Source organism: Fundulus heteroclitus, chromosome 2 (genome assembly GCF_011125445.2).
Source record: "Fundulus heteroclitus isolate FHET01 chromosome 2, MU-UCD_Fhet_4.1, whole genome shotgun sequence".
Lineage (NCBI taxonomy): Eukaryota > Metazoa > Chordata > Actinopteri > Cyprinodontiformes > Fundulidae > Fundulus > Fundulus heteroclitus.
The window spans coordinates 5713075-5740449 of record NC_046362.1 but is presented as its reverse complement, the minus strand read 5'-3'; the positions used below and the strand labels follow the sequence as shown (position 1 = coordinate 5740449).

General features: G+C 43.7%; 1 protein-coding gene across 1 annotated transcript; it reads right to left on the bottom strand.

Annotated features, from left to right (window-relative positions):
* Window positions 1–625: 625 nt before the first annotated feature.
* Window positions 626–27031, bottom strand: slc6a15 (solute carrier family 6 member 15). Its single transcript, XM_012865701.3, has 12 exons — window positions 26890–27031; window positions 23523–24053; window positions 16637–16794; window positions 16296–16422; window positions 15243–15424; window positions 10745–10855; window positions 7109–7350; window positions 6757–6955; window positions 5487–5679; window positions 4500–4659; window positions 4232–4394; window positions 626–2915 (listed from the first exon to the last, which is right to left on the bottom strand). The coding sequence occupies exons 2-12, from the start codon at window positions 23821–23823 to the stop codon at window positions 2535–2537; spliced, it is 2217 nt and encodes a 738-aa protein (XP_012721155.2). The 5' UTR covers window positions 23824–24053; window positions 26890–27031; the 3' UTR covers window positions 626–2534.
* Between the last annotated feature and the right edge of the window lie 344 nt (window positions 27032–27375).

The window sequence follows — 27375 nt, the reverse complement described above, 5'->3', positions numbered from 1 at the left end:
CCCTGCTCCAACTGTGAAAGCCAGAGCAGGATTTGCTGAGGGAAGTGCTAGGTGTGCAGGCTAACGGCTATTAGCACCGCAAGCTACTAAAATATTTTTCTGAATTTTTGCTTTGAAACACTAACATCTTCACTGAAGGTGGTTGTTTATCACTGCTCTCCGCTACAGTTTCAATGAGGGGGAAAAAAAACATGTCTGCTAATGCGGGTAAATCTTTCCCTGTAATTATGTGTATGCCGCCATATTGGATTTCGAGGTTGCCGTCCCATTTCAAATGTTGCCAGAACGTTTCTGTTAATTTTTTTTTGTTCTATTGCTTAACCCTTACCTGTGTCGCTATGGCGGCACTTAGAAAATCAGACCATTTATTGAAGTGGTACGTGTTACTAAAGGTTTAGGAATCTCTGGAGAGATTGGGAGGGGTCTCCGTCTCTTCGCTCAAACCTTGGGAATTGTGACAGAAGAAGACTTTGTGCTGTGTTCACGTAATGGCGTTGCGAAAAGTAGTAACGGCGTCAACAAGGGATTATTCCAGTGCTGCAAACGATGAAGTGCTACTAAGTGTGGCTGTGTCACCGGATGGAGGAAAAAGAATCATAAAATGAATGGGGGGGAGTCTAAAAGCATGGATTGTTTTCGAATTTTATTCTTGAACTGGGGGAGGGGGGGAGGAGAGACATCGCAAGTTAAGCATTTCATGAAAAAAATATTTACAAGGAGGACGCAGTCCTCGGCGATACTGACAGAACATTAGTAGAAAAACAAAGACATGAGAGTTAAGTACCTCTGAACCTTAAAAACACTGCTCTGATATCCAAACTATCAGGATAAATATATACTATTTATATTGTATTTACAGAATACCTCAAATTTACAACATGCGCGTATTCCATAAACAAATATAAATGACTTAGGCACGCTTCAGGCTCAGACAATCTTAGGAGTGGGATACAAACACTGTCCTCACGGTTTTAACAAAGCTGACCATGCCACCAGGCAACCGTGACCTGTTCTAGCTCTGGATGGATGCTTAGAACAAATGAATGCGCAGAGAATTTCTCAGGCTGAATAAAAACTACACCGAAGTGATCACTTCTGGACCAAAGGGCAGTTGCGATCAAGAGTCAGCACACGGCTTTGTTCTGTGGTGATGAACTCAGACCTGAACCTTCAGAGACACTTACCAAGATGGCCGCCTACTTATACCGCCGCCCTGCATCTCAAAGATTAGACTTTAAAGGAGCAATAAGCGAAATTTACTTATTTTAGATAGAACTAAAAAATAGTTTTGGGAAGTACTAAAGGTATCTTTTTAGATGGACTATAGTTAAACATCACACACCCTCTCTGTTGTTCTGTAGTCTCTTGTTTAGATTGCCGGGCCGGCTGCGTGTGCACGTGCACGTGAACAGCTGCCACTCCCTGCTCATAAAATGCCACCGCCAGGCACAAAATGCCGGAGAGCACGGCCATCGGATCAAACTGTTCTCTTGCTAACAGCATTTTAAAGTTAAGAGTTACTTCCGTCTTCACCAAACATGTTCCTCTGAAAGGTGATGCTGTTTTGCTGTCTTTTTATCCTTTCCAAACAGGCTTATAGGAGCCGATGGCTGAGAAGGGGAAATAGGTGCTGAATGCTGGAGCAAGGTAGAGAAAGGTGTGGCTTGATGCACATCTTGTTTTGGTCTACAGACAGTGCCCAAGCTCCAACTAGTGGTGTAAAACTGCTTATTGCGCCTTTAAAAGACTTGTTAGTTTATAAATGACTGATGTCCTCCGTGTTTGGATCAGACCCAGACACGGAGAAGCAGCATTTAGTTGTTTTACACCAAGATTGAACTCCATGGGTTTGGAGTAGAGCTTGAGCGCTCTATTTAAACCATTCAGCCTGTAGGCCATCTTTTCCTGTAATGTACTTTTTTATTCTTCCCTATGTTTTTATCACGGTCTTGTGGCTGAAATGTGCTACACACATAAACCTGCACTGCCCTTGGCCAGAAGTAATTTGTTCAGTCTCGTTTCTGTATGTCATCCATAGTAGATACACTGGGACCAATCTCAATACTTTAAAAAGTCGGCCTCGGCTAAAACCTATTGGCTCCTTAACCCGTTAACCTTCAAGGGCCCACTGGTGGGCCCTTGAAGGTTAACAGGTTAATTTGGGGACCTTGATGCACACAACCATTTTTATACAGCAGGATTATTGCTGCAAACAGGCCTATACCCAGAAAGACCTTCAGGACTGCAGATTCCAGCAGGATGTACACTGGGTGGAGGGCAAAAACTGAAGGGGGTCAGGTTTTAGGGTGAAGTCAAGCAAATGAGCTGGACAATAACACTATCTCCTCCAAAACTGTTTGTTTTTAGGCTTACAGTCACGTAAGGTTCAGAGACAACGAACAACAGAGCAGCTACCTTCTCTACAAAGAATATACACTGAGGTGACGATGTACAACAATGACAATGGCTGACTAAATGCACGCAGAAGGGTGGAGGAGAGAAGTGGCCGGGTAGGACTGACTGTCGCAGTCAGCCTACAAGTCCGACTCGGGCATATCTGGCATGTCCGCCATCAAGTAGCCGATCCCGTAACGGCCGTTGGGAGCCGTGTCCGCCTCGGTGCCCCCGCTGCCGCTCTGCTTGCGGTAGATGCTTTTGCCGGGCATCGGCGAGGGCGCCTCGCTGGGGGTCTTGCCGTGAATCAGGCTGGCGTCGTCGTCGTCCTCCGGCCGGGGACTCTCCTTGATGACACGGCCCTTCTTGTAGGAGACGGTGGAGAGGCCGCTGGTGTTCTCGTCGATGATGTTGAAGTAGCGCAGACAGAAGACCACGGGCACAGGCATGATGGCCATCACCACCAGGGAGATGCAAACAGCAATCCCCCACGGAGGGAAGTCGAGGGTCCTCTCCATGGCCTGAAGGGGAGAGGGATGACAAGGTGACTACAGCTAGACAGCAGCTATCTGGTGAGGAAAAAAATCAGATCAGCTTTAACCACGCATTTACATTTTATTAATTTACGTGGTCATATTTTTGTCACAATACGACCACAAACATTGGCGTATATTATTGGGATTTTATGGGCTAGAGCACCAAAAAGACGTGCATGACAGTTGAAATCAATGCGGTTTGGGCATCTGATCAGGAAGCCCATTGGGTGCCTCGTGGGAGTTTTCTGGGCACATCGCACTGGGATGAGATCCCGGAGAACTGATTTATATGTTGTCCCCTTTACTCTGTTACCCTAAAATAAAATACAGTGACGTTATCAGCGGGAGCTTTTGTTACTTCAGCAGTGTATCGCATTGCTGACAATCAACACAGTTCTGGTAGAACATTAATCAGACCTTAAGCAGCCTAGGGGGGTGGGGTACCTCTGGAGGAGCTGCCGTGACCCACAGCTCAGGTGAAAGAATCTGCTGTCAGAGCTAGCTGCCCTCCACAAACCAGGCCTTTATGGAAGAGTGGCAACACGAAAGCCACTGCTGAAGGTAAGCCAGAAGAAACCTTTTTTTTTTTTTATTTCCCACAAGCCATGTGAGGGACACAGGAATTAGCTCTGAACATCCCCCTGAACACAGCAACCTCACGGTTAAACATAGTGTGGGCAAGCGTCTCTTAAGCACGGACCACATGTTGGTCCTGGACAAAACGGCAACCTGTTGGAGGCTGTAGATCGATCCAGACTGGGGTGGAGGTCCACCTTCCAGCAGGACGATGACCTGAAACATCCGCCCAGAGCTGCAAATTCATCAAGCTATCAAATTGAGAATTTTAGAAATCGATGTACCCATCTCCATCCAATGTGACTGAGCGTGAGCTGTTCTGTCCCCAGAAAAGGGGGAAACCTGGGGGGGTTTACTACAAACACGCACTACTTTATCATGTTCCGTAGCATAAAATCTCAATTAAATAAGTTTGTGGTTGTATCGTGACTAAATCTGGAAAAGGTCAAGGGGTGTGGATACATTTCCTTTGGCCTTTGTTCCTCTTGGTTCTAACATCACAGCGGTGCTTTGGTCTTTGTGCAGCAGAGCAAGCGTCCTGTTTTGTTGCTCTGGGCTTAAAGAGCGTTTAAACAGGTTTCTTTCCGAAACAACTATTTTTTTTATTTTGGTTTTTGAAGTGCTTTAATGTGCTTTCAGTTCGTTCCAGAGTCACCACGAGGCTGGACGTCTGCTGCCCCGGATCCCGGGTCTCGGGACAGCCGGTGCCGGAGACCTGGACTCACCTCCTCCTGGATCCAGGCGCTGTAGCTGGGTGGTGTCTTGGCCAGCTGGATGAAGCTGGAGCAGAGAAGCACCAGCAGCAGGATGGGAGTGATGTACTTCCACATGTAATAGTAGAAGCGGTAGGGAGTGAAGCCCAGCATGTCCCTCAGGTCTTCAAAGAATCTGCGAGAGCGGGGAGGAGAAGAGTTATCCGCCAGTGAAGATCGGCTTTTTGCCAAAAAGGGAATCGGGCCGTGGCGTTTCTTTCTGACAGTGACGTCTACTCACTTGTCGATCCCGTAAACCCAAGCGATGGCCACGTTCTCCAGCACCACGACGATGAGCAGGGGTAAGGTGGCGGAGTAGTCGTCGAACATGGTCACAAAGTAGTTCCCTGAGCGCTGAACAAACAGGAGACCAATGGAGAAGGCCAGCACGCAGCATCCCACTGCAAGAGAGACGCGGCGGCTCAGAGACAGGACGAGCTGCACGGTGCGGTCACATAGACCCGCTGATAGACATCGCAGAGATTCTACCAAACAATACGGCTTTCCATTGTTAGTGCTGATCATAAGGGTTACTATATTGTCTATTCTGTTACGTTTTTCTCTTCAGCTCCTTTTTGCTTGTATTTTAGGAGGCCTGCTTTATACTTCTGTATGAACTTTTGCTGCTTGCCACGAGGAATTTCAGGCACTTTACAGCTGTCATGTAGAGTAACATGTAATAAACCAGTAATATAGGGATGTTCTTGGTGATTATTGCAATGACAAAACCAGCTGTATTTTTCCCAACCTTTCCCCATCTGCCCTGCTGCTCTCCTTGAGCTTGAGCATCTTGGGCACTAAAATCAACATAATATCTGGTCCCCCAGGGCGACAGAAACGATATTAGTGGCAACCGGAGTATAGCAGCAAAGTACTTGAATTGTATGATCCCATTAAATATTGCGTCCAAGCAGAGCTTTGCAAATGCAATTTTGCTCACGGTGCATGATTGCAATTTCAGAAATTGTGCAGCTCTAACTGCGATCATTTCAAGCTGTTTTTTTTTAATAAATTCCAAAGAATTTGACGTTACAAAGACCAGTCTACACCAAAAAGGGGTTTGTGATCGTGAAATCACGAGTTCACAACCCAGTAAGCAGCGGCCCTCAGGATTCATATATGTCCGTTAGATTTCTTCCCCCCCTAAACCTCCAGCCCCTGCATCCCTTTATGACGGGGAATACCGGCCCTCAAAGAGCTTGTTTACTCTGCGGTTGTCCTTTCTGACCTGTGAGAAACTCCTTGCGGACTTTGAACGTGTCGATCAGTGGAGTGAGGATGCCCTCGATGGTGCCGAACATGCTGCCGAGGCCCAGGTTGATCAGCATGAGGAAGAACATGACGGACCAGAAGGGCGAGGCTGGGAAGTGGGTCATGGCTTCCGTGAAGGCGATGAAGGCCAAGCCTGTGCCTTGGACCGCCTGTTAGAGGGAGAGACAAACTCAGGAGTTATAAGCAGAATAAGCCCGGTCCTGACTTCACACATCCTACTTTAGGATATTTCTAGTTTTCTGCGTGAAGCTGGGGTAGTCATGGCTGTTAGGTCCATTGGTCTCCCTGCTTTGCCCTTAGGTACGGGTCCTGTAGCCCTGTGATGGTTGGGCGACATGTTCAGGTTCACGTTGTACCCCCGGCCAACGACCACCAGGCGGCCAGCACAGACGCAGTTCAGGTCTGTGAGAACCGGTTTTGGTGACTCGGCCCTTTGCTTCTTCTTGCTTTAAACCTGACTGCGCCTCCTATGACTCTGCTTTGTGCGTAAGGATATTAACCAAAGGCTTCGGCTCCAGCCCTAAAATCTTTCAGGTTGTACTGAGGCCTTTTTAGAAGGAGTAGAGAAGTTACAGCTTTATACTCCTCTCTCCAACCAGTTAGTAAGTCAGTAAGTAGCTGAAAAAACAAACACTGAGAAGTATTTAATTTACATGATGATGGATTCTTCAAGCCAACGTGCTTAAACACAGTCAGGATTAAAGAGGAACGTTGTGGTGGGTTGAATCTCTTATTACTAAAGCTCTACAATGGCGACCTGAATTTACTCACAAATGACGTCAACTTTTTAAACTATTTCTATGGCTTCTTAACTGAACAATAATAGTTTGAAGAGTGACGACCTCTGAAGATGAAACTAGTCCTATGAGAACAGGAGTTTATGTGAGCGAAGACAACAGGGGAGCGCTAGGCAACAGGATAATCCATCATTTGTTCATGACTGAAGGACGTCTGTGTATTTCCACACTGCATTTCAGACAAAGCATGGTAGATGAATGAGAACTACTTTTATTGGCTTGTCATGCTGATATTATCTGGTCTCTGAGTCTAGAGGTAAGCCAATCCCACTGGCGTTTGGACTCGCAGCTGGAGCTAAGGTCCAGCTTCCACGCTCAGATAAACCACAAAGACACCAGTTGGCCACGAAATCCTACTTAGGCAACACTCTACGGACGGTAAGAGGAACAAACGGTCTTAGTTTGTAGTCGCCGTTTTTGCACACGTACCTGATTGAGCTCGTCTTCAATGCTGCAGGACTCCAGCCCCAGTTTGGGGAACTCGTCCTCCTTCACGCCTTTGATGATCTCCAGCATCTGATGGTAGTCCTCGGCAGTGACCTGACTGACCTGAGTCAGGTTTATATGGAGGGGAATGAGGCTGGGTTCAATGCCGTTCCCCAACAGCGCCGCGATCTTATTAGCGTTTCTAAAAAAATAAAAAATAAATAGGAGGGAAAGTAAAATATGTCAGCTAGAGTAAGAAGGAAACGCCTCATTTAATTTCTCGGTGCCGCATTTAAAAACGCTGTGGAGGTGTGGTGAGGTGAGTTTCTGTAACACGCAGTAGTTTCCCACTCACAGAGCAACACATTTGCTGTTCATGATGTTGGCCTTGAAGCCCAGCACGGCGAACACCACCAGGGTGGCCAGCACGGACGTGAAGAAGTTGATGAAGGACACCAGCACCGCGTCGAAGTGGCAGTTGTTGTCGCGCTTGTTGTAGCTGGAGAAGGCGATGACGCCGCCGAAGCCCAGGCCCAGCGCGAAGAAGACCTGCGTGGCCGCTTCCCGCCACACTTTGGGCTCCAACATGATCTCCAGCTGGGATTAGAGCAGACGCACCGGGTCTTTAATGTTGGTAGCCAGAGCACACGCGTAAACGAGCATCGTGAGGCGATTCGGGGATGCGGGAATCGCAATGGTTTAAAGCTAGTTAAAAATGGCGGTGATTAGGTGGAGATGCTGTGGTTTATATTGGAGGTAACATGGAGGTAAACGCAGGGATTTTATGCCTCTTGAGCTTTTCATGCCGTGTTTTACAGTTCACATTCACTCACTGAGAAGCAGAGCATCATGTTATTTTTGGCTCTTAATAATGTATTTTTACCTATTTTCCTGCATGCAATGACTGTACATCACTACGTCCAACTTTCCTCTCTCAGACCCAGCTCAGAAGAGTCCACAACTTCTCCAGACGGCTGACTTCCACCCACATCGCTCAACGCACCGGTCCCACTATTGGCACCACAGCATGATGCTGCCACCGCCCTGTTTGACCGTTAGTGCAGCGTTGTCAGGTTAAAAGGGATGGCCTCGTTCAAACATGCTGCTTATTAGGGGGGAACAATACATCGATCCACATCGATATATCGATGCAATTAACCATGATTAACCATCATCGAAGCAAAATGAAAATATACATCCATATCGTCATTTTTAGATATACCTTTATTTTGAAATTCAGGCATGAGACTATGGTGAACAGGTGGTCTGTTATTATTATTATTATTTTAAAATTAGAATAATGTTTTTTTTAGTATTTAAATGCCTGATACCTGTAAGAGCTTAGAAACAAAATGGTCAAATCATATAAATTTTGGCATCTGGCTTTTCCCGATAGCAGCTGTAAGAATCAGTCTTTAGTCGATCTTGGAGTAGGGCCTTGTTTCTTGAGCAGCAGCCTTTCCGTCCACGTTGCTCTAGAACGCGCCCCGTTGTGAAGCGGTGAAACCGACAGCCCAGCAGTTTCTAGTTAATGGCGGCCATCTTGTATTGACGTGTAACCAGGCCCCCACAAATCTCTCTCTTCTAGAGTGTCGAGCCTTTTTCAAGGCTCAACATCTAGATCTGAGTATGAAATATCACCTTAGTTGGGGTTTATTATGCTCCATGAATATTGAAACTACACAACAGTGAAGCTGGTTTCCTATTCTGAAGTGTTATAAAGAACAAACCGTTTTTTTTTTTTTTTTTGTTCTTTTGTTTTTGTCATCTGGACAAAGGTAGTTCCATATCAAAAATATTGAATGCTTAGTTTAAAATCAGAAGTGGCTTATTCTCCATTAGATACATTTCATTTTAAACATTAAAATCACTACATGTGACCTCTGATACCTTTGTTTTCTTTGGGAAAATAGTAAAAATAAAAAAATGTAAATGCAAGTGTTGATGTCCGGCATGTGACTCTAAGACGGCCTACAAGCCAAACAGTAGTGGAACGCTCCTTTGTTAATTCTTGAACGAGCCTGGATTGGTTTCTGGTCAAAGGATTGAGCAAGGATTGAAGGTTTGATGCAGAAAATCCAAGAAAAATTTACAAAGTACCGTAATGGGAGAAGCTTTTCTTTTACAGAAATCTTTTAGATAGTGGAATACAAAATAAAGTCTAGAGAACTAAGCATTTTTGTCATACCCAGTTTGATCCCCCCCCAAGCAGATTTATCAAAACTTGCAAAAGACAAAACTGAACGCTTTCCCAGACATTTCAAGATTGTTTAAAATTGTTGAATTGTTTAAAACTGCCGATTCTGGTATATATGTTTAGAAACGACTTTCCCATCCCGTTTTTTTTTTGTGTGCCTTTTTTTCATCTACACTGAGTTCCTTGAACTTTCCTGTTGTGTTGCTCAGTCAAACGACTGGTTTCAGATCCTTTCTATGCTGGAAAACAGATCTTCAAGTAAAAAAAAAACCTTCCACAGTCTTAAACTCACTGAAACATGTAACCATGTCATGATTTGGAGAACTTCTGAATTTTCTCTTTGTTGGTTTGGACTTTTACCTTACTGCTTATTGTGATCTTTAAGTCTTGACGTTTTTTTGTTTACTTTTCAGTTCTCATTATACTTTTGGAGTTTTCCTTATCAGGTTATTCTTTAGTTTCCCAGTTTACTGGAGGGTTGTTTGCTTGAAGTTCGTTTCTGTTAGACATTTTCTTTAGTACTTGTTCAGCTTTGGTCATGTTTACTACTCTCTCCGGCTCATTCAGTTCACCGGTCTTGTTGCTGGACCGCTCCGTTTTCGATCATGGCACGCCTGACCAAGTTCATGCCCGCTTTTTTTTTTTTTTTTTTTGTTCATGATTCATGCCTCATCCTCCTCATGTCTGCCCTGTAAGCTTTTTTGTCTTTATTTTGAGTCGTCTATTCACTCACTGGCCTGCATTCGGGGTGTTACTCCTGAGTCCAAACCTGACAAGCTGACTGACTGTATTTGACCCAGTCGAATAATTATTTCACCCTGGAAAAGGCGTGGCTCAAATCATTAAAAGGCCCAAATGAATTCTGCCATCAAGCCCATGGTGTGTTAACACCCCGCTCACTGGAACTGTTATCTATGCTGTTCTTCCAGAGACACTACTCTCTGTCAGGAGATGCTTAGATATCCATGGCTATGTTCTGTAACGCTGGCTCTCGTTTATCTGGGCCCGGAAGAACCGCAGTGTCCAAAAGGTCAGACTCCTCCAGGAGATTTGTAACTACTCAGTGTATCCAAATTCACTTTCATCTTCTCCCAACTCCAAAGAAATGTGTCAGAATGATAAAGATGAGAGTGAGCAACCAGAAGGTTTAACTGATACGCCGTGACCTTCCCTTCCTACTGGACGAGTGGCCCTAAATGATCCCAGCACGTGTTTACCTGAAGATTTACCATCCCACCCTGTCAGACGACAGCTGAGAAACCCTGACAGCCACCACCACTCGCTGCTTCTCCTTAACATCTATCTCGCACTTCCCCGCGGGCTCGGAGCGGGACGCGCGGCGAGCCGCTTTGATGTCCGCAGGTACTTTGGAGACGGAGGCAGCAGCCAGATGCCAGACGACGAGACACAAAAGACAGACGTGCTCTGCTGAAAATAAGCGTCTTCTGCTGGCTGCTTACATAAGGACCCACTAACTGCTGTTTCCATGGTGACATGATTCTGTGGCCTGACGTGCTATTGGCCGCTTGCTGCCGAGGAACCAGCCTATCGCATGCGGTTGTACCCTCGGAGCTCGTGCAGTGAAACTATCAGGGAGTAAAAGTGAAGGAACTGTAAAAATACAGAAGTGTGTGAGTGAACGGCGGCTGCTTAAAAGGGAAGAGAGCAAATACACATTTGATGGATAATAAAATGGCATAAATGGGTCTCTTATTTGGAAATCCATTGTAGAGGAGCGACCAAACAGCCCCGAGTCTGTTGTGAATGGGAAATCTGGCTTCGGACAGGTCTTACCTTGGGTGTGAACATGTGTCGAATGCCGTCGATGGAGCCCTTCAGCAGCAGAGCCCGAGTCAGGAAGCAGATCAGGACAACGTAAGGAAACAAGGAGCTGAAGTACATCACCTGCAAGGAGGAGAGACGTCTTCTTTAGTTCTTGTCAGAAAAAAAAAAGATGTCAGAATAGATTATGCTTGAGTCTTTGAGAAACTCTAAGAATAAATGTTGTTTGGAGTGATTGCCTGACTAACTGGGCAGCAGGGATTATCATCAGTCGACGAGAAAGACCTTTTTTACATTAATTCAAACGCAGACAGTGTTAAAGACTCCAGTTTCCAACTGAAAGGTGAGATGTATGGTGAGGCTTTGGTTTGGTTAGTTGCAGGTGACCAAAGAGAATTCCAGGTGTAATCATCATGTGGCTTCATCTGGGGACTTTGAAGTAAGACAATAATAGTAGTAATTATGAAGATCCTGTGTTTCTAGAGCCTGGTAGGTATGGGCTGGTTACTGGCACCAAGGTATAAGAAGGTTGTAAACAGTAACGGCTTCAAAACCAAAACTGAAAATGTGCCTAAAATCATGCTTGTGGGTTGCCCTTTAGAGGGACAGTGTGTAACTAATTTGGCTTTTAATTAGCAAAAATCAAGTATTGCTTTTATAAGTACATATTCTGGCAAAGTCTAATAACCTCACATGAAAAATGAAAGTGTTCTGATAACTTAGAATTAGTAGTTTATAAATACATAGCTGGCATTACATCCACTGGGAGGCGCTATGATGCGTCGCTATTTCTGATTACAGTAGCCGAAAGGGGACAAACTTGTCAGCCATATGCATTTTCTTATCTGTCTTCTATATGAAGACACGCTGCAGATGGAGGAGGAGTATAAACAAGCAAAGATGACCGTAGATTAATCTGTTTGCTGTTTTCTGTTGAAATGGAGGACCATCCAGACTCTATGCCCAGCGAGAGGAAGGAGAAAGTAACCGAGAAAGAAAAACAGAAGTAATAACCGGGAGAAAACCAAAGGCTATAACAGCTATTATTAACAGGTGGAGACAATTCATGAGGGAGCAGTGAACAAAGCTACTGCACTTTTACTTTGCTTAAGTAAAAATACCCCACTTGGCTAACCATTAGCTACTAGCAACACTAAAGTTAGCACCTGCATTTGTAGCCTTTTTTATATTTATAAAAAAACAAAAATTAAGATTATAAAGCTGATATCACACCAGTCTTCTGTCTTGACCTGTATATTGATGTGTTAAACGTTTGCTACATACACATTAATAAAAGAATATGGGTTTGCGGCACAACCAGGCTCGCAAAGTGGGTTGCTTTTAAAGCGCTTCCTCTCTGAGTAGTGCATGTACACTGGGATCAAGAGTGTGGATTTAAGTGTTGGGCAGCATCAGGTCTGAGAATATTACTTTGGCCTGTCTCTTTTCTGATTTTATTTTTTCAAATTTAAGTATGAACTTACCATATGGGTATGAAATTCAAATGCTCAATGCATGTCCCGACCTCTTCAGATAATTATAACCCCCATTAGTCAGGATGTAAGTCTTGTCCTTGTGTTTTTTAGGTTTAAGCATGCAGCTTGGCAGGCGAGTGGACCATCTGTATTGCATAGCATGAAATGAAATCATTTTATTATTGGGCTGCTGCTGCGATTCAAGTCAGCTTTGTTGCTGTTGTAGCAGTCATGCAGCAGAATATTTGTCCCAATATAAACATGGCACCCACGTTTCTGTGCTGATCAAATTCTGTATTCTAAAGTGTCAAAAGCATTGCAAAGCATTGCAAAGCTATTACTTTCCTAAGCCATCAAGTCTTCCTCCACCATTGAAATGAAAGGCAAATATGGAAAACTGTATTATTTTGCCTTGTGGGCTATCACATTTTGTATGCCAGGATCATTGACAAAGTTAGGGATGGGTTTTCATAAACAGTTTATCGAGATTTACGTCCGATTCTTTCTGCACTCAGACATTTTTATGTGGTTCTTCACCAAGACTAGTTGACCCAGATCTCAAATCTGATAGTCATGTTTGATCAGAGAAGGAGGGACTTAAAGCTTGAGAACAGGGTGGAGAGGCTGAGTCATCAGCCCGGCACACGGCGACACATGGATTTACAGGATGGGCTGTAAGGGTGTGGCTGCAGACTCTTTGAGGTGGTGTCTGGTTGAGTCATAAGCACTGTTAGATGATTCAGAAACATTACGCCTGTTGCTTGGTGGTCCATGTGTGTGGTACGTCTGATGGAGACGATGCCGTCGTAAATGAATTCTCTTAATGTGTTAAACATAAAGCATTTATTATATTTTAGATCTGAGGTAAACGTATCCTGACCTTTTTTAGTATATGCACTAGCGGCATTACATGTGCTACACTATTAATGTTCTTAGGCACTGAATTAATATAGCACTTTTCTAGTCACACTGAATACTCCATGCACTTTATACACACAGTCACACTTCCACATTCATACACCAATACATAGATTAGTAGGCAAATAGGGGCTAACTTGGGGCTCTCTGCCTTGTCCAGAGACCTATCAAGATGTGAGAGGAGGAAGCTGGAATCAAACCCACAACGGGGCAGCCACATTATGTCAAGTTCAAAACAGGATTTGGACCAACACGGAGACTTTTCTTGTTTTCTTCACTGTTACCAGGCTGCAGCTCTCATCAGAACTTTTCTGATGAAGCCCTCCCAGGGCTGTGCTTTTGTTGTAGCTCACAGCTGCAGCCTCGGTTGGACTCAGCTCAAAGCCAAACAGCTTTGGGCTCCAGACCATCGACTTTACGGTCGTGTAAAGAAGACGCCTATACAGTTAAAGATTACATGTGCTGCCAAACAGCAGCTGCGTCTGGTTAAGGTCAAGTTCTTGCGAATCCCATCCTTATCTTCATACATGGACCGGTTTTCCCATGACGACGTGTAAACATTTTTGCTACACACTAGAAGTAGCCACAATTCTAAAACGAGTCTAAAATGTTCAATTATTTATCATAACCCACAATGCTGCAGATTATTACCCCAGTTGTATGGTATAATAGGCCAAAGGTGGCCCCCACCACCGTCTCAAGCTACACAAGTCCCTTTCTTTTGCCAAAGTCCTCACCAAGCCAAAATGGAGCGTATTACCATAGCAAAGACGTGCTCGGATCCCTTTTCACGCTCACAACCACACTCACGGCCGGTGCAGAAAAACTATTTTTGGCCAAGAAATTCCTCGGGCACGGCCTTTGTGCAAGCTTGGTAGGTGTGAGCATTTAGATTCTCCTGTAGCACAGGGAGCAGAAGAAAGTCGTCAGACAACTGGATCTGCAAACATGCCGGGAATGAAAACTCTGTCCACACTGACATGGAGATAGGTTCTGGTGAAGGAAAACAGGTATTTTAAGTTAAGGAAGTGGGGATCTTTTTTAAAACCGTGCATGGACTTGACTTTTTACGGAGTTTTTTTTCAAGCCAAAGTAGCCATTTTGGTATTTTTTCCACATTTATGTTGCTTCGTCCTGGCTCTGCTTCACTTCACCTACAAGCTCCCAAAAGCTGTACAACTGGAAGAAAAGTTCAACTGTCTCAGGGAAACCATATGCTAGTATTGTTTTGGAAGAATCTTCATTTAGTATTGCTTTAGCCATGCTCAGGATCTTCGTCTATTGAATTGTTAACGTTGACGCTATTGCCACGCAATAGGGATACAGTATCATTGGTTTGAATCACGACGGCGGTGTAAATGCTGTTCTTCATTTTTCTGTCTCTTGACACTGTAGGCAAACTGAGATTAGACAGCGAAACCTTCATCAGAACCTCCTCTTTTAAAGGCAAAGGCCGTGACTGCTAAAACGAATTGTATTCATTTCAGCTGCACACTCTTGCTGTTCGTGTCTGACTTGATGTCACGGTGAATCAACTTCCGCGTCAAAATGTATCCTTTGAACCCAGAAGAACCTCGTTAAGGCCTGTCACCTGACTGGAGAAACTCTGCGATGATTAAGATCACGCCGTATGGAGAGATGATGAGCAGAGAGACCTGCCTTTTTTTTTTTTTTTTTTTTTTTTTTTTTACCGGTGGACTAATCCTTCCAGATGCTTTGTTCCACTAAGCTGAAGCAACGTGAGCCAGAAATCCTTCAAAGATCACATGTAGGCTGAGAAATATTTCGGAAACACTTTCATTAGAAAGATTTCTCGAGTAACATCTCATTGGTCTCTAATAGATTCTTCAGACCGCACTAAACTGAGCTAATTCCGCCTGAGAAAATTCGCTTGACACTACAAGAAAAGAGCCATTACTTCAGTCACGGCTGCCCATTTTTTGGCCAGGCTCCTTTCAATTTGAAAAGTTAACTGAGCCAAATTAGCAAGATTGTAGGGCAGCTGTAGTAACCCATTTTCTCTCTTCTAACAGGTTGCTCACGGGAACGAATCTTACGTCTTAGAACAGCTTCGCAGTTTCTATATTTAACTTGGATGTAATAGAAAGTCTCCTCACCTTCCCAGAAGACTGGATTCCCTTGATCATGGCGAGGCACACCATGGACCAGGCAGCCAGCAGGCTCAATGTCATCTTCCAGTTGAGTCCTCCGCCCTCAGAGATGTTGTCGGAGATGTCCAGGGCCTCACGGTACCAGTAGTAAGTGGTGGCCGAGCTCTTCTCACACTCCGGCACCACATCTGCGGTTAAAACCGACACGGGTCAACTCAGAGAACACCAAGAGTTGCAACTGTAGGAGAGGAACCCAGCAAGGTCCGTAACACAGGAACGCTCCAGTCTTGATGTGGACATCGGCACTGCCCGTTGGTACAGCGTGAAGGTTCCTGATCTGAGATTTGGACCCAGTCTGAATGGGGTTTGCATGTTCTCCTTGTGCCTAAACTGTTTTCCCCAAGGAACTCTTCAGCTGGCTTCTGATTGTTTATGGATTGTAGGTTTTAGCATGTGTTTTTTTGTATTAGCAGAAAGAAAAAAAATCAAACAGGTCAGACAAGATGTAGCTTTTAATCTTTATTTTGCTAAATCAGAAACAAATGTTTAATTTTTTTTCTTTCTGTAAGACCCAGTTTCATCAGTTCTGATTTGACTCTAGATTATTTTCAGAGCAATTTGTGGTTGACCTATTGACTTCGTCTGGAATCTGTTTGTGCCTAACTGCATTTGAAAGAGAACCAATTATTTTCTCTTATGACAGGCTAAATAACCATGACATGTTTCTTAAATGTTAACTATGCTTAATAAAAGTAGGAACATTTGTGCAAATGCATTAGAATATTAATTTATTTTTCTTTCAGAGGAGGAGAGCTTGTATGGAAATCATGATAAAACTGATTGTACTCTAAAGAATTGTGCATAATATTTTTCTCACATCTCCCTCCTATGGATGCAAATGGAAACCGTTTAAGAAAGCTGTGTTGCATAACCTTAAGTTATCAGTTCTGAACCTCTGTTTCTTACTGTGCAAAGAAAAACTATCAAGAATTAGTGTTCCTGACAGCCACAGAATCAGTAACCAAATGTTATTCCTCCTGAACTCTTTCTGTGCCTTACATGTACTGGTCTTGTTCTTGACAAGTGGACATTCATGCCAAGGCAGGGGCTGCTGGAAGGACTGGGAGAAGTAGAAGAGACTCCAGCTGATGATGACATTGTAGTAGAGAGCCACAAAGAAACACACCTGTAAGCCAAGAGAACATGTTAGACATTAGACACCCAAAACATTAGGAAACAAAATTCAAACAACACAGTCTGCTTACCGGCATCAAGGTTAACCAAAGTTATAAGAGGTTACAGTTTCAAAACTGATAAAAGCCTTCTGCCATACTGTTCCTATGATCTGAAGTCCTTCTAATGAGATGGCAGAACAGAAAGGTCTCCGCTGTCTGACTCACCACACAGCTGGCAAAGCCGATGCCCCCCAGGCGAGGGCTGATATAGTTCCACACGCCGATGCTGCCCCTGCGGATACGCTGGCCCACTGCAAGCTCCAGGAAGAACAGCGGGATGCCAATCAGTATAAGCAGGATCAGGTAGGGCACCAGGTACGCTCCTGCCAATCATAAATATACCACATATTAGACCAGGGATACTACGCAGTTACAGAAAATAACTGTGGACATTATCATGTTTCAGTTCCTTAAACAAACATGGGGCAACTTTAGAGACATGCTGTGTTTTTCCCATCTTATCCCCCTTATGAGGTGTACAATCAAACTATTGTGGAAACTAGAAAAACAAAATACAGAAGTCTTAAATTACCCAGACTACAACTGCATTGCACTTTATAACAACTGCATTATAGTCAGAACTTCTGGGATCAGGCTGATTTAACAACATCAGAACGGGCTGTAAGTGTGTGGATAAGTAAGATGTAAAGAGTCCCATCTATGTACGAGGTGTTCAAAGGAATGGTTCAAAGGAATTTAGAGAACCATAAACTCTTTGTTTTAGAGACTCTATTATTCAAAACCAGAAATGCTTAGACGGATCAAACCTGAACTTGAAAATTTTACACGGAACACAGATTCCTTTAAATCTAGAAAAAGGCTGATGGAAACTGTAGTGTATTCTAAACTTTTGAAGTAGGGCCTCAGTCAGGGCACCCTTTGTGTCAGAGCCACCACTGACACAGCCACAGTCTAACACAATGGTGGTGGTAGTGTCATGGTTTCACCTTTTCAGGACCTGGACAAAGTGTCAGAGTTGATGGTACCATGAGTTCTGCTCTCTTGCACCGAATCCTGAAGGACAATGTCCGACCACCCGCTTGTCAAGTTAAATGAAGGGTTTGGCTTTTTCAATGTCTGGACTTAAACCTGATTAACACGTTTAATGAGTTTAATGATCCGAAACATTTAAGTGTGGCAAAAAATAAATCCTAGAGATATGTTAGGGGCAAATAGGTTTTCACAGCACAGTGTGCCGTAACTGTCTACCAAAGATTGCTTTGCCTTCAAAAACCCTTCTGCTCTTATTGACCGTTGAAAGTGCTAAAAGTCATGCATTCCCGCAGCAATCTGAGGATCAGGCTGGACATCAGGGGACTGCCGGTTGGGGGTCTGGAATCAAGCTCTCCGTGTCTCAGTTTCCAGACGACTACTCTCTCCAGCTGAGCCACAGCCACCCCGTCATGTCTTGTGGACAAAGCACAACAACAGATGTGAACCCCGGCGGGTCGGCCGTATTATGTCTAGTTTCTACTGATCTCATTGTTTCATACGGCCGGGCGTTTATTGAAATCTTTTCCTGAGTTTCGCTTTCCCTCCCAGATTTGATCCAAGACGGGAGTAACAGTACAAAAGAAATCAGCGTGTGTGTCCCATCTATGTGTTGATGTAAGGATGTGCTCTGTACAGCCTGTTTTTGATATGAAAACAGACGATTCTGCTTTTGCCCACACACACAGCTGAGTATCGGAGGGGAACCTCTATCTGCTCTCTATTGTGCAGGACAAAGATAGTCAGCAGTTTCCAACAGAGAAAACAGCCTAATAAGTTTTATTTCCCATCTCTTTTCTAGTTCATTCTTGCAGTACACTACAGGTTATTTTCAATTCTTGTGCATCAAGGCAAGATGTCAGCCTTTTTTTTTTTTTTTTTATCACCATGTGGAATCACGAGGCATGTGAACAGTTATCATGAATACAAGATGAAAGTATATCTAACCAACCTCTGTTTTGGCCAAACAGTATTAAACAACCAACAAAAGATAGATTATTGCTTGACTCTCAAAGTTCCAACCCCTGCATAATATTTCCTATAATAGCTTTTAAAAGCCAGCTAGTTCACTTTGCATACATTTGCCAATAGGCACAAGATGCAAAGAGTGTTAAAAATGATGCAAAAAATAGGATCATGGATGAAACCTAGAAGGCGTAAGTGCTCATGCCAAGAAAAAAAACAGGGAAAAGTGCAAAATTCGACAGTTTTTGCACACGTTGACAAGATACCTACGTCATAGCTTAGGTATACTGTATGGCTATTCATTGATTTGGTTTTCTATTGAATGGAAGACTTTGCTGACTGTATAAAGTATCGCTATTATTAAAAGATATATGATTAATGGGGAGTAATTAATCACCACAATCGCCTCTGATTATTTAGATTGTTTTAACAGCTATGTACCACTAGATTAAATGCAAAAGGTAGACATTCACAAACAGATGTGCAATACTTTTTAGAAATGAAATTTTAAATATAAAAAGAGGAAATAAATGGTTCATTAAATAAACATTCCTCTTTTGAACCTGGGGCAGCCATATTGGATTTAAGGTTGACGTAGCTTCTATATCTGCACACTTTAATTTTCCCAATTCCATCCAGGATGTTTTCTTCTACTCTTTTCAACTTTGACTTGGGAAATTTTGATTGTTCAGAAAAAAAGGAACAAACCATTATTTGTAGTGAAGTTGATATTGATAATTGCAACAACAACAACAACAACAAAAAAAACCAGGTATAAGCTAAAGAAAAGTAATTGTATTGCTTGTGACTGAAAACATGAATCATGTGTGACCTCACACAGTCCCCAGATAGAAACCAGGGGCACAAAGTTAGGAACATAAAAAACTTAAGATGTGGAAATATAACCGAATCTAGCCAAGCACTATTCTGTCAGTAGAAAAAACGTTTTTTTCTCAGTCTACTCTTAACCTGTGAACCACACGTTAAACCTTAAACTACCCTGTCAAGAGGGTCAGACAGAGGGAACCCAGCTCTCTGTAAAAACACTACAAACTCACTAAGGCCCAGAGGAAAATGGGAATACAGGATCTCCCACAGGGACATGCACCAAGCCCCAGATCTGCCATTTTAATCAAATTATAGATGAGCACAGCAGGTTCCCAGGAGTCGTTTAAAGCTGACTTGAAAAAAGGACAGAGTCTGGAGAAACACACAAAGAGGCAGAACTAGAAATGTGCACCTAACCTGACCTAAATATATTTAGCAACCTATCCAGAGGGTACCCCTACCTGCAGACGGCCGGAGATCGGCACCAACCCCCCGAGGATCAGGGATGTACGGCGAATAGATGGATGGTATATCAAACTTTTCAGGGGACCTACATTTTATCAAAGCTTTGCTGATTTTTGGTATTTAACAGAGTCTTGTTCCTGTTGCACCTGCGCATGAAAATAAACCGGATTTTGCCATTCCATGCAATTAGTTGTGAAAGAATTAGGAAAACCAATTAAATATTTTTGGGAAAGACAGTTATTTAATTGCCCTGAAACATCAAACTTACCACTGACCTATACAAAAAAGCATTTTTCTAGCTGAAAAGGGGGAAAGGTGATGACACCCTACCCCCCAAAAGCTAAACCTAAGCTCACAGGCTAAAATCACTTCACTGAGGTGGGTATCTACCAGTCTGAGGAAGGTCTATCCCACTCCGCACTTCCAGCAGTGAGACATTTAATGAGTTTCCTGCTTGTGCAGCATAGCATGTCAACAATCGCGATCTTGGGTTTGACTCGGCCCAGGTGATGTTGCAGTGAAGCACTCCCAAACCATGGTCCTTCCAGCTCTACGCCTCACAGCAGGTAGGAGCTTCTTCTGTGTTGTATTTGGTCTAGGTCAAACAGGTCTTCTGCTCTGGTGTCCAGATAATTACATTGCAGACCCTTCTTTTAAGATAACATCATTCTAGACATTGTGCTCTCTGTCTATACTTACTCAGGTAAACTATAGCTTGGCCTTCATATTTCTCTTCAAGAGCAAATGTTTCCTAATGTACGCCTCCCATAAAGGTGTCACTTGTGCAGTCTCTTTAGGGTTGTAGACACTAGCAAGATTCTAGAGCTTTCAGAGACTTCCTTTAGCATCTTGCGGTCTGCTTTCAAGGTGTGGGCAATTATGTTTGAATGTCTTCTACTACTAGTTCCCATACGGTAAAGTGGTTTGTTTCAGATTCTTTTGAGACCTCTTGTAACCCCTTACCATATTTATAAATGCATTTCTAAAGGCCTCCCTGGGCTTTTTTGATCTTACCATGGTGTTCATCCTCACTTCAACGGTCAGGAGCACACCAAATTAAATGTCTGAGGTTTAACGTCAACCCCCTTGACGCGAAATGCCTAGGCGTAATTGTAGGGATATCCTAATTTGTACCTCACCAATCATTGCCTTTTTTTTAATTCCATTTTTAAAAATTCATGAATCTGTAATGTTAAATTGATATTACATTTCCATGTGAATTCCAAATGACCGTATCTAGCAGAGCAGGAAAACCTATTAAACTAGATCAGTGACTGTTGTTTTCTTTGTCCAGAAAGCTCACCGCCACATCATCTTTCTCAATGACAACACACCCAGACAGAGAGTCTGTCTCCTCCCAGACCAACCTGTCTGTGTCAGTTGCATTTAATCAGCTTTCATGAAGCAGGATGCAGCTTTGTATAATCTCCAGGTGGGAAGTGCATGCAGCCTCTTCCCACCTTTCTAGGACACATACATGCAGGGCCTGTGTGAGGAGGAGCCAGTCAGTTTTTTGACAGCAATGTGTGTAAATGTGGTTCCTGTTAAGACAAAGGCAGCTGATTTCAGGAAGAGTTTACTGATGTGCTTTTTCTGCATGTTGCATCTCAGAGGGTAAAGCGATCTGTCCCTAAGGTCAGCAGACACGTTTGTAATGTGGGCACATGCTAATTCCTCTCATCAATCTCACATGTTTTAAAAAAGAAAAAAGTGGTCCACTTTGATTTATTTCCAGGCACATCTCACAAAACGTTAACACGTAGAAATAAAAGCAAAGTGGCTACAAACAGCTGAGCACATGTTTGTCCTTGGTTTATTTCTTCTAAATGTCATCTCAGCTCCACCTCGTGCCCTCTGTGTGGCTTGTTGGAGCGTTTTGTAACATTTGGTTGAGAAAACCAGGCTGAAACAGGAGTGTTGGTGATTTGCAGTTATTCAAATGCTGTTTATATGATCGTCCCCCTTTATTTTTTAATGCAGGCTGAAAAATCTAATTACGTCGAGCTCAGATGAAAGAGAGCGTCCGCCTTTAACTTTAGACTATTTTATCATTCTTCCGAATTTTGTATTTTCAGGGAGCAACTAATACATTAGAGATAGAAAACGAAGAAAATTCAAAGTACGAACCATAAATGTGTCACTATCAGCCTAGACACTGTTTTCCGTACCAGATAACTAATTTCAAAACGCACCTTGCTGACACAAAATATGAAACTAAATGAAACAGCATCACTATTTACTGTACAGCTGATCACGTGTCATCTCAAACTGCAATAGCTGTTGCTGAAAGCAAAGTATAATTTTTCATTTATTTATTTTATTTTTTTTACAAAAAAGGCATTTGTAATGAGAATATGTGAAATAGATGAAGAAAACATTTGAGTGAGCGCTCTAACTTCACCCACAGATCCTCTATGAAGGAAACATGGGTGCAATTAATCCACGTGAATAGAGTGGACTTTATTTTGCCTACAAAAAAAACATCTCTGCAACATAGGGTTTATGAAGTTATTTGATTGTAGGCTTCAAGGGAAGGAACAACCGTGGCCTGTGGGACAAGTAGACAGGAGTTTGTGCGTTGACAGATAGCTCTCACGGTGATTAGCAAATACAATGTTAAAGTTAAAGGAAATTATTGTCTTCTTGGGGTTTTTTCCTTTTGATGTTGGTGTCCATGGCTAGCTTTGTCAAAATAAAACAATATCTAAATGTTTCACCTGCAAGGTTTTACCCATTAAAATTATCCGGAACAGCAACTTATTTTTTTTCCTCAGTGTTTGAGCCAAATGACTGTAGGACACTGAGCAGGACAGAAGCCTCGACCCGACACTGTTCTGCAGGTAAAGCCTCACCAGTAAAAGCCAGACTGATTACCTGCTGATATTTGAGACTTTCAGCTGCTTCCATCCACTGCTGCTGTTTTACAAAACCAAATGCGCGGTCCTGATTATTGACATTACTAGCGTGAGCTACGAGCCAGAAAAGTTAAAAGTTCCCTCCAGTCTGACCCTTTAGCCTCAGCTCATTCTCCTCAGACAGCCTTCCTGTAAAACAGCCAATAATTACTGACTTTCCGGTGGCTCCAAATAACACCTCCAAGTGTCTAATTTGGCTAATCTCTTGTCTGCCTTACATCATACTTTGTCATTATATTGCCCAGCTGGATTCTGGTTGGGGATCCGTGGCTACGGTTCCATGCCATGATTTTCTAATCAAAGAGCACTTTCCACAAAGAACCTACTATTTCTAAAACCGCACGTGCTCGTCGCGTGCTTCAATCCGGCTGAGGTAACATACGCAGACTTTGGCCTTTTCAAAGCAGACGCAAACATTTCAATAATCAAAATTGAATTTGTTAAATACCCTTATGGCTTTCCGGGGGACCGAGAAACAGGAGGCAGGGGGACGTGCAAGGGTGAAAGAGCTGCAGCTCTTGGCAACGTGGAGGCGTAAAGAATGATGAACATTTTATCTGCTGCAGAGTGTTGTAGCGTGCAGAAACGGGCTCCGAGGTCTGAAAAAGCCTGAGTTGGCATGTAAGCACAGCTGAGGGACAGATAACGGTGATGCACAGTCAGAGTGTGGAGAAATTTGGTTTTCGTTAATTCCTACAAATCCTCAAAATTGTCAATAAACTGTTATTATGTTTTATTATGTGTGAATATTTTCCAGCAATGAACAAATATTGCCCCCTGTTGTGAAGCTTCTGATGTGTTTCTATTACTGCTGCTCAGTACGAGTGGGAGGAAGCCATAGCCGCCTACAGCAACGCTGGAAATGAGGCCCGCTGAGAGTCACTCACCGCCTCCGTTCTTCTGACACAGGTAGGGGAACCTCCACACGTTGCCCAGGCCTACAGAGAAGCCAACCTGGGCCAGGATGTACTGGAGCTTGCTGTTCCAGGCCGGGCGCTCCTCCTCCTCGCCGTCCGAGCCTCCTTCCTCCACATCGCAGTCCTTGCCTTCGCCTTCGGGGCTGTCGACGATCAGCGAGCTCTTCTTGAAGGAATCGTCGCAGGCGTCCTCATTGGAAAGCAGGTCCCTGACAGACTCCGTGACATCGTCGTCAAGCTCTCTCTTGACGGCCTTGCTGTTTTTGGGCATTTGATAAAGCACGCACGGGCTGGGGGGGGGAGTGGAACGTCGATTTTTTTTTTAAGTCCTGGGTGGGCTTTAATGGCGGTGCCTGCGACTGGTAAAGTCCCCTTCAAAAGAACTTTGAGTTCAAGGGGGAAGGGGTGGGCGTTTGAAATCAACGGCCCAAGGGGGGTTCAGAGAGTCTGTGAAGGTTGAGCGGTTAGTAAGTGCTTTATTTCTTCATTATCACCAAATGTCTGTTGGGGGAAAAAGAGAAACAGCATGAACAGTAAATAACAGGGAAAATAAAAGCCTTTCCAGTCATTCTCATCTCACTTTATAAATACCAGCAAGACTACTTCCCCTTTAGCTGAGCCTCTTGTATGGTAATGAAAACGTAGAAAACCTGGACCAGTCCAAAGTTTACACACACTCATCATTGGGATAAACATAATCATTATTTTATTTTAAACTGGTAGTTTCCTGGCCCAGACCTCCGAGACCACACAGGAGCTATAGACACCGTACCAGCTGTCAAGCATGGTGGCGGTAGCATCATGCCGAGTGGACGGTAAATGAAGAAGGCCTCCTACTAAATTCGTCTAAATTTTAGGTGTCAGTAAATTTTCTGTTTATCGCTCAGGCCTACTTTACAGTTTTAAAAAAAGCCATGTCAATGACAAAAAAAGCAGCCAATTTAAGTGAAGTCTACTATTTCTGCCCCTGTCCCACCTGCTGCTGTGCACTGCCAGTCAGCTGGCTGAAAGCAAGATACCCAACCTTTGTCTTGTCTAAAAGTTAGACCAAATTGGCTGTTTGGAAATATGCAAAAAATATATATATATATATATATTATTCCCACTCCAATTAAAGCTGTAGTTGGTAATCCTATTCAGAAACACTTTTTGTTAAACTGGGTAAATCATCCTTCCATCCTGAAAGTGGATAATACATTATGTATTCAGAAAAAGGAGGTTAAAAAAGTTGATCTCTGTGGGAGCTGCAGGCCTGTAAAAACCCTGATCGATCCCTGTCAATCGGTGCGACTGGCAGGGATTGGTCAGAGTTTTACCTGCGCGCTTATAGTGTTTATATAGCCGGTTAGCTTAGCGGTTAGCCTTGTTGTTAGCCGTCCATTGTAGCTCCGCAGCTCACACGTATACTCTGAACATGGCTCAGGAGTCGCAAGTCACAAGACGCTAACAAGCTTATGAGAAGAGGAAGAACTCAGTAGAATGAAATAAAACTTGATTTGGGAGATTTTCTTCACGCGATCCCCCTGAGGAGCCGAAGAGCAGCTAAGACGGTCTTGTGCATGCGCAGTTATTCAAAAAGGGACTTTCTCGCCGACTCTACCTCTAAGGTTTCGCCGTTTTAACACAAGGCACAAGCAGCATAAGATATGAAATACTTTTATTGTCCCACAATGGGAAGATTCGGGCATGAGAGTGGCAAAAACACATAGACAGAGCTACACAGTTGATTAGTGTTAAGAATAAACAGCTGACTGCACCTATGCAGATAGCCTGACTAATAAATACACCAAAATCAGTTTGTAATACTGATGTTGCTGACGTTACACAATAGGCACTCGAAAGTACTGAATATTTAATTTTTTTATATATTTATGCTCAGGTCTGTGAATCCAATCTAAATAATAAATACATGGAATATGTAACAGCATCACAAGTATAATAGTCAATACACTATGATTATATACTATTATTTTAGCAGCTGTAGAAATGATTATAGGTTTTCTGTCAGAGTATGTGTTACAGATTGTGTTTGTAAATTCCATGAGTTACTGTGTGTGTGTTTTTTTTTTTTTTTTTTTTTTGTTATCCCAGATGATCATAACTGAGATCTCCATCCTCATGCCCACACGGATACAGTGTGATTTGGGATGCAGCCCTCCCATGGAAATCACGTGGGCATCGATGAATGGGGATCTTTTTGTTCTCAGACGCAGTTCTGGGAAACCCAAAGGCCTGGAGGGTGCTTCGGGCCAGGACAGGTGGAGCTATCACGTTTTTAGCCTCCTGAATATTCGCGGAGACAAAGCTCAACCCGAACATCTCCTTCTTTCCGCCGCTCCTTCACAGAAGAGGACCCCCCCCCACACACACACACACACACACATCCTGTAATCCCTCTGATTTTCTTTAATTTTTCATTTCTCCGAACGAGCGTCATTTCAGACCATTGCGGGCCACAGCCTTGCAGGGTGTGCGCGCAGCCGGCCGGCCGGCCCCGCTGGCATCCAGACGCGGGGAAGGTGCGCAGCCTCCGCGTCTGGAGCATCCTTGCTTTCGGTTTTAAAGGAGACGCAGCCACTTCTAACATTTATTGCGCGTCCGTTTATTGTCATAAAGGCTTCTTCTAAATAAAAAAAAAATGACAGTGGGGGTCCTGAGCGGAGCACGCTTTTCCTGCCAACCTATACCGCAGGATTAAATGGCGATTAGATTAACGCTCCCAGATTAGCCGTTGAAGAAGGGGGGAAAGGGGGGCCGGTGATCCCAGCAAAAAAAAAAAAAAAAAGAAGAAAAAAAAAAAGACGATTATAATTTTTTTATTATAGGAGAACAGAACCAGAATGTTCAAACGTAGTTCGTGTAAACATAACCAGGCAGTTTAGGTGAAAATCCAACACACAAAGGAGGGGAAATTACAACGCCTATTTCAGTTTCTTCACTCCCCCAAACGCCATAAGAAATGCGGCCAGGGAAAGAGATTTAAAATATAAATGAACCCAAATGTGAATAAAAAACCCCGGTGATGCCATGTGCGCTCGATCGTGGGTCCTCTCCGGCACAATTTGTTCTGGAAAGAATTGGCATAAATTAGAGCTCCGCGCGCTTCATGACATCCATGTGAGATATTTCATCATTTCACCGGCCCGCTCCATCCTGCTGCACTGGTACCTCACCCAACCCACTCTCACACACACACACACACACATACACGCACGCACGCACGCGCGCGCGCCACACACGTACACGCGCGCACATCCTCAGATGCCTTTGTCCTAAAACCCACCATCATCTGCGGAGAAAAAAATGAAATACAATTTCAAAAACCTTATGGTCTTACCTGAGCGTAACAGCACCTTTTTTCTGACAGGCTGCGTTTCAAGGGATGAAGTTGTGAGCAGACATGCACGGGGAAGACATCATCACTCGCTTCAGGCCAACCGGTGTATGTTGCCTCATCCGACTTCAGCGCTCAATTTCTATAAAGCAGGCTGCCTAGAATGATGGCGGCTTCGAAGGGAGGGGGGGGGGGGGGCCCCGCCCTCAATGCCCAAAAAACGACACTCACCCGCGAGCCAGTCTCGATTGTTTTATTTATATCCACATTAATATGCAGGTTTGTTTGGCAACAGACGCATTTTTCACACGTTTCTACGCGTAGAAATAAATAAAATACGCGTCTTTGTCCTCAAGTGTCCCCCTTTTGTGTTGGGCGGATTGGTTGAACCCACGAGACTACTACGACTCAGCGAGGGGAAGTAGGCTGGCACGCGGATGACATGCAATGTGCCTGTGTTTATAAAAGCGCTGTATGCCCCACAATGGC

What these genes read in the sequence shown, in the direction of transcription:
- slc6a15 (XM_012865701.3), bottom strand. Translation starts at nt 23,823, where the DNA reads ATGCCCAAAAACAGCAAGGCCGTCAAGAGAGAGCTTGACGACGATGTC. An exon ending in TTGAAGACGAGCTCAATCAG is followed by an intron (nt 5,680 to 6,756) that starts GTACGTGTGCAA and finishes TCCCTCTAACAG; the next exon opens with GCGGTCCAAGGCACAGGCTT. An exon ending in TGGGTTTACGGGATCGACAA is followed by an intron (nt 4,395 to 4,499) that starts GTGAGTAGACGT and finishes CCGCTCTCGCAG; the next exon opens with ATTCTTTGAAGACCTGAGGG.